We start from the raw sequence: 6,811 nt of genomic DNA, 5'->3' as shown, positions 1-6,811 counted from the left end.
GATCTGTCATAGAGGGATTTTCCACACAGTAAAAAGAAGATTTTTAGGAGGAACATGGATATTAACAGGCTGCAGCTGTAAAAACAGAAATTCCTTACTATGTTTACACCATAGTAGTCTTTACCAAAAAGAGAAATGATTAACAAAAACACTTTAAATTCAGTGCACCAAACAACAAAGAGATGGTCAGAAGTAGGAAACTTGTGCAGTCTTAGCGATGCCTACAATACACATTTAAAGGAGGCAATCTCAAAGTGGCAGTCGCTTGAAACAGATTTAATGAAACTGCATCATCACAATCAAATCCAGACAAACTGACAGTTCACTTCAAAAAACAATGAACTTGAAAGGAAACAGCAGCACACCAACATCTGGTTTGTGAAAAGCAATTTTAGTCAGAGAGAAAAGCAAACAACATGACAAAGTTTTACAGCTTTGACTCAGCTCTTCTGATCAGACGTGTGAAATGTTTAACCTTTCCACCCAGGAAATACTGAGGATAAGCAGTATCTGTTATTAAAATACAATCTGTTCCTATTTTGAGAGCAAGCTACCTATTACAATACTAGTAGGATGAAAATGTGTGTAGGATTTGATATTTGTCACGGGGTCAAGAAGGTAAGTAAAAAATCTCTCATAAATCCACTTAAATTTCCTGAAAAACTGCAGTCAAAAACACAAATTTAAACCAACAAACTCAGCAGAATGCATCCCCTGGGAAAATCGGTGAGCAGATTGTTTCATTTTGGCTTTAAATGATCTGCTGATTGGCTTATATCCTAAACCTCTACACATACTGCGACTGCATATTTGGTCCATAAAAACTTTTGTTCGTATGTTTTATAATGCCATGGTTGGCAAACCCAGTGCAGGGACAGAAAAAACACGGAGATTAATGGACAGTAGGATCAGAAAAAGCCACTCAGACAGAAACTAATCTCATCCATCTGCACAGGTCAGATTTCACACTGGAAATGGGTTTCCTTCTCTCTTCATTCCTCATCGATCCTTCTTTCTATTCACTTCTTGTTATTTCCATCAATTCCACCTTTCTGTCTCCTTCACGTGGATGAATGGATGGTTGGGAAATTCAAAAAAATAACAAAAAGTCAGCCATGGTTCTGTTTTTTTCTTTGGCTTTCTGAAGATTTTCACTGTGATTCATGGAGAAAGAAACTCTGGAGAGTATATAAGAAAGCAAATAAAACAAAAATTAGGAACTATTTTCAGGAATTAAAATGGTAATACTCTTAATTCTTTTTTTTCTTTGAACAAACTTAAATTTATGACTTAGTTTTAATTAAAATGAATCCTGCACCATTGTTTCTATGCATAATTGTTGCATTCCAACAAATATGCCCTTATCAATGCAACTTTATGACTTTTTTATTACATATATAGTTCAGCCGTGAACTGAAGATGAAGTCATTTGGCAGGCTCACCAGAGCAGATGTCACTAAGTTCACTGATTTCTTCCTGAACTTTGAGAAGAAGGAGGTCCTGCAAAATTTCCTGCTGCTGCTTCTCATCTTCCACCCCAAGAAGCTTCAGCTGATAGTCCTTTAGTCTCAGCAACACACGGCCTGCAGATTTAAACAGGATCCCAGTGATTTGTTCAAGTATATAAAAAGAGATTCAAAATAATGCGAGGAAAGCTAATAATGACTTGGCCTGTTAAATTCCTGCCACTGAAGCAGGAATACCATGCATGTGTTGTACCTGTTATGTCATGTTTGATTACGGCTTTGTGGAGTAGGGTCATCTTAGTCGGATACTGTTCCTGAATCCACTCCAGCACTTCTTCCACTGACCATGATGATGGCCCCTTTGATAGTCCCATCGCCCTCTGATCAATAAAACATAAGAAGAGAAATTAAGAGAAGTGCAGAAAAAGTAAATGTTTAGCTTTTTGTCTTACAGTACAAAATAATTCACTGTACCAAATGCAGTTAAATTCAGTCTTCACACTGAAGAAAGAGACAAATGCATGCTTGATATGACAGCAACATCTCTGTCTGGCACTAACCTTTACCAATTTGTGAGGCAACATTTGGGCTCCATTACATTACAGATTGGATTTTATATTTGTATTTTATATTTATTTACGTTTATATACGGTACCCAGTTCTCAGGTTATCTTGTTCTTGTTCTTGTTGTTGTGGTATCAATTTGAAAATCTTACATCACCTCATTCTCGAGTTCACAAACTTGGGTGTCCACACCGCCCACCTGCTTGGCAGGGCAATGACAATACCCTATCAACCTTTTATGGCTGAGTGGTAAAAAATCTTAAAAACAGAGTTTACCTTAAAATATGATGTGGTGAGGGCTCGTGTACGTGGATTTGTTTGTCACAATAGGCTGCAAATGTTCACACACGCTCTGAATGACTGAGAATGAAAAGAAATGAGGGGATTTTCTTAAAATTGTGTGGGCCCCTAGACACACTGGTGACACATAATTACTCTAAAAAAATGAAAATGGATTTGACATGTCTCCTTTAAAAGCAGAAAATAAGCTCAGCAAGTCAGCTGCCATCACTGAGGACATGCAGACAACCCTTAACAACAGCTCAATGAAGTTTTGCTCCTGGCACATTAGCTGAGGACATTTTTGTCTGCAGTAGACCTTCAAATGTGAGAAAATGTTATTTTCTCTTGATATTTGACGCTCTGGATCACCTACTGGCTTCACATAAGCCTATTTTCCGGTGATTAATTCAACAACCCCCTGAACATGATGACAAATAGTTTTGAATGGCCGATGGATTCTTGTACTGCAAGGTGAAATCAACCGAGTATGACACTAAGAGGTCAAAAAAAGTTGTGCACTTTTCAAAAAGCTGCCTTCTGTTCATTTGGCTTTTTTCCTAGCCATATCCTCCTGGGCTGCAATGTAATAGGGCAAAAATTGCTAAACAGTTGATGTGACCTTTTCAGCAGGCCAGTCTAGTTATTAGGTTGTAAATATAGGAATGTAATTTCCTGAGTTAATTAAGAGGGATGCGTGATTGGCTGAGGCGGTAACGAGATCCCAGTGGAGTAATTGACATACAGAGAGTGACCGAGGTAAAAAGACAGCAAAGTTCCCTTCAGCGCCAGAGTGAGCTGAGAGTAAAGAAATCTAACTGAGGACAATAATGTGGGTTTTATGCCTGAAGACAGCAGCTCTTAAGCCACACAGCTCCTGAATTGGGCCCCAGTGGTTAGATTTTATAGTGGCATAAAATGACTGTATATACAGCTTGTCTTATTTGCTCTGAACCATTTCATTTAGTTTCATACTGCCAAGTTACAGCTAAACCAGGACCTGTAAACAAAAGCAATATGCAGTGACAAGCAAGGTGAAAAATTGGATTTTTGTAAATTACTGATTGTGTGCAAGACTTTTTTTCTCTCTCTCTAGCTGACCAGATATTTTTTATTATTCAGCTCCCGGCTTTTGCATCTAGTATCACCATTTCATTGAGCTTCAGTTTAACATTGTTAAACAATGTGGACCGTATGGCTCGATCCAAGGTCCAGATCAACATCTCATGCGCTGTGACAGGTGTCTGCTGTTTTAAGAATATAAGATTCATACACGGATTATCTACTATAAATACTTTTATAGACCTGTCATGTCTTTTTTTGTCCTGCACTTGTTCAGTTTTCACAAGGTTTTTGCAAGATTTTTTAAGGATTGCACACCATGCTGAGACATGCCAAGTTTTTGGAAATTACATAATGATGAAGGAGACTTTTTATACGGACTCACTGTTCATCCTTTGATTTAGGTGTCTGAATTATTCATAAGTCAGAGTTCAGCAGCTTAACAAAGAAAAAACATTCTTCTGAAATGAGGTACAAAAGCAGCCAATGTCCAAAGAAAACTTTGAAAGACTTGAGAACTGTATCCTGGAGAACTGCTGCACAATATTACAAGAATGTCTGGCTCCTTTAAAAGAAAACTGTAAAAAAATGAGAGACAAGTCAGGACTTTTGCACAGTCGTGTATAGCCAGAATTTAAAGGCACACAAACAACAGCCTCTATGCCATCTGACATATTATCAGTGTCACCTTATCAAACACTTTCACACAATCTAACATATACTCCTGCTGCCTCGGGTTCAGACTTTTTTAAAGTAGGTCAAGATTCTCTCCAAAGGATTTGTTTGATTTCCAAGTGCCTCTTTAGCTCACTATGCCCCATATTAGCAATACCCAACTTCTCCCAACAGACAGTTTACTCAGGCGCAGCGCTGATTGTAGATCATGTGCACTGGTAGTTAATTATAGTTTGCTCCAGACAAAAAAACTGAATCACTTTCACCCTTATTAACCTTTCATTTGAGGCCTTTGATGTGTCATGCTGTCATAATTCCCATTGTTGAGGAACTTCACAGATGGACTGAAGTTTCCTTTGACCATCTGAGGTTTTTTAGTATTTCTTAGGGGAAATGAGTGTGTATGAAATACAGAATGACTAAATATTAGATTAAAAATTACAAATTGCAATCATAATGTAACATCACTGGACTCACAGATTTAACTGTTTAACTAACACCCATGAAAATCCTAAACTCTGTAAAACTCCCATTAGTACCCTGTTATGTGACAGCTTAGCTTTGAGCAGTGCAAGTGAGGTTTGCTCTCTAGCTGTATGCCCTCACTGATCTGCGAACACAAGCCCGTGTGCCGAACTCAGCTCAGGTGAAGCTAGTTCTCATGTAGCCTCAGTTTGTTAGCTTTTCAGACAGTACTGAATGGTCTTGTTACTCGGTAAGTTAGTCAGCACTTTGGTCAACCTGTGTTGTTTTTAAATGTCCTCATAAATAAATAGATTGAATTGATTGATAGATCATTGCCTATTTGATGTCCATAGTCCATATTAGTGTTAATAGTTGTTTTACGTTTTGTTATGGTGTAACATGTATGGGAGTCCTAGACGTTTTGTTTGTTTTATACTGTAATAGTCATACTGCAATAATTACACTGACATTATTAAAGCGAAACAATTTTAATTGCATGAGTTTACAGCTAATGTAGTCTACAGCATAACATGTGGGGAGAATAATCAAGCATATTGTTTTGTGTTGTACTATTTCACATGCATCATGTTAACTGAGTACTTGGCTCTTATTCCCAAATAGGTGTGCATCACACAAAACCCAACTCAGCATATACTCTATACATCCAGACTCACTCTACCAATCCTCCAAAGAAAATATTTTTCCAGCCTAATTCTATAGCTTTAACTCACTGCAATTAGTGCATGTTTAATTTCCTCACTCTGTCTTGAGTGTTGATATCTTCCCAACCCACAATGGCATGCAGGAGATCTTGAACTGTAAATTGATGGACGACTATTATCTATATCTTTAGTTATTTTTTGGTGTCTGGAAATTGGCTTAATATATAACAGGATTTCATAATATATCAGAGTTGATCTTAAATTTTAGACAGACAATCTTTACATTCAACATACTAATGGTCAGAAAACGATTGCCTATTAGTATCTATATGCATACATTATGTTTCTCTGTATTTCTTCTTGGAAAGAGAGCCTGCAGATTTATGCCAGACCTATGATATTATGATCAAATACAGCAAGGAATAAAGAAAACGTCAATGGTCAAACACACATACACAAGCTGCAGGCTGCAGCATCCTTCATACATTGTAAATATAATCCTACCACCTTGTGGTGTCTTGCAGAAGTACATCTTCTCCTGAACAAGCTTTAAAGTTTGTTTTAGGAAGAAATAAGTGGTCCAACTTTTCCATAACCTAGTTCACAGAGATTTCAGCTCTCTAATCCGCAGCTTTGCTCCATTTACATTATGCAATGCAGCCGTTTCGGTTCTTTATTCAAACAGTTGGCGCTTTATTGTGTGTTTTCTTTCAGCAAATGGTAAAGCATGCCCTAAAAACGCACTGAGAGTTTTGCACAGCATTGCACAGATTCATTATGCATCACCTTGCCAAAAAATATTTACCGCTGCAGTTTTTCTCAGCTGTGTTAAAGCTCAGCAGAATACGCAGACTGGTTACAGTGTTAAAATGTTTACTTGTTTTAGGCGCCTTTTCTTGTTGACAGGCTGATGCCGAATTAAAGCAGTGTACCTAAAGGTTATGTACTAATTTGTACCAGCTTGGTATGTATGTCTGAATTTAAGAGACCTCAATTAAGCGTATATGAATATTTTGAGTAGAATTTGGGCTGTTGTACAGGACTGAGCCCAACCCATCGACAACAACTGTCTTTCAACAACGTCAAATAGCTACAACAATACTGTAGGTAAGCCGCTTTAACACTTGGTTATCTACACAAACTTTATGTAGGTGTTTAGTTCAGTAGGAAGTTGATATTTACCTCCAGCCCGCTCCCGTTCGTAACGTTTAAATGGCGACCCTATTCGTACCTTTACTGAAGTGTTACAGTAGGTAAGTTCATTTCACAGGCCCCGCCCATTACCCCTGCCACGTGATGCATTCAGGTGCCGTGGTAACATGTGTTTGGTACATAATGCTGCATACTATTAATGAAGTCTGTAGTATTTCCAGGTACACTGGTATCTGTGCATTAAAAAGAAAACATGTATACCTAGCCCATTTATTTATATTATGTACCGGTATGGAGTTAATATGGTTCACAGACAATTAGCTGTGAGGCCACCTGTCCTGCAAATCCATATTTGTTAACTTAATCCACTGCACAGAAGTGTATTCATCTATTTGCAGAATATAATTTAATAGTGATAGTATAAAAACTACATTGCGGTGGAGAAAAGGACAAAAGAGGGCCTCATAAGCAGTCTGAGATCCAGGT

General features: G+C 37.8%; 1 protein-coding gene across 2 annotated transcripts; it reads right to left on the bottom strand.

Annotated features, from left to right (window-relative positions):
• Positions 1–245: 245 nt before the first annotated feature.
• On the bottom strand, positions 246–6,453 carry LOC308397445 (sterile alpha motif domain-containing protein 12-like). 2 transcript variants are annotated; one of them, XM_080883368.1, is made up of 5 exons: positions 6,356–6,431; positions 2,307–2,390; positions 1,720–1,846; positions 1,443–1,583; positions 246–1,178 (listed from the first exon to the last, which is right to left on the bottom strand). In XM_080883368.1, exons 3-5 carry the CDS (start codon positions 1,838–1,840, stop codon positions 1,162–1,164), a joined length of 279 nt encoding a protein of 92 aa, XP_080739494.1. In that variant the 5' UTR covers positions 1,841–1,846; positions 2,307–2,390; positions 6,356–6,431; the 3' UTR covers positions 246–1,161. The 2 variants fall into 2 exon arrangements, with proteins under 2 accessions (XP_080739494.1, XP_080739493.1); XM_080883367.1 differs by lacking the exon at positions 2,307–2,390 and having other exon boundaries at positions 6,356–6,453.
• Between the last annotated feature and the right edge of the window lie 358 nt (positions 6,454–6,811).

The sequence above is a fragment of the Rhamphochromis sp. 'chilingali' genome (assembly GCF_963969265.1).
Source record: "Rhamphochromis sp. 'chilingali' genome assembly, chromosome: 5".
In the NCBI taxonomy this organism is placed as follows: domain Eukaryota; kingdom Metazoa; phylum Chordata; class Actinopteri; order Cichliformes; family Cichlidae; genus Rhamphochromis; species Rhamphochromis sp. 'chilingali'.
The sequence above is the reverse complement of the archived record's forward strand: the minus strand, read 5'-3'. Positions and strand labels throughout refer to the sequence as shown.

Excerpts from the sequence above, each read along its gene's own strand:
- LOC308397445 (XM_080883367.1), bottom strand. The coding sequence starts at position 1,840 with ATGGGACTATCAAAGGGGCCATCATCATGGTCAGTGGAAGAAGTGCTG. Across the intron at positions 1,584-1,719 it reads AATCAAACATGACATAACAG|GCCGTGTGTTGCTGAGACTA; the intron begins GTACAACACATG and ends TTAAATCTGCAG.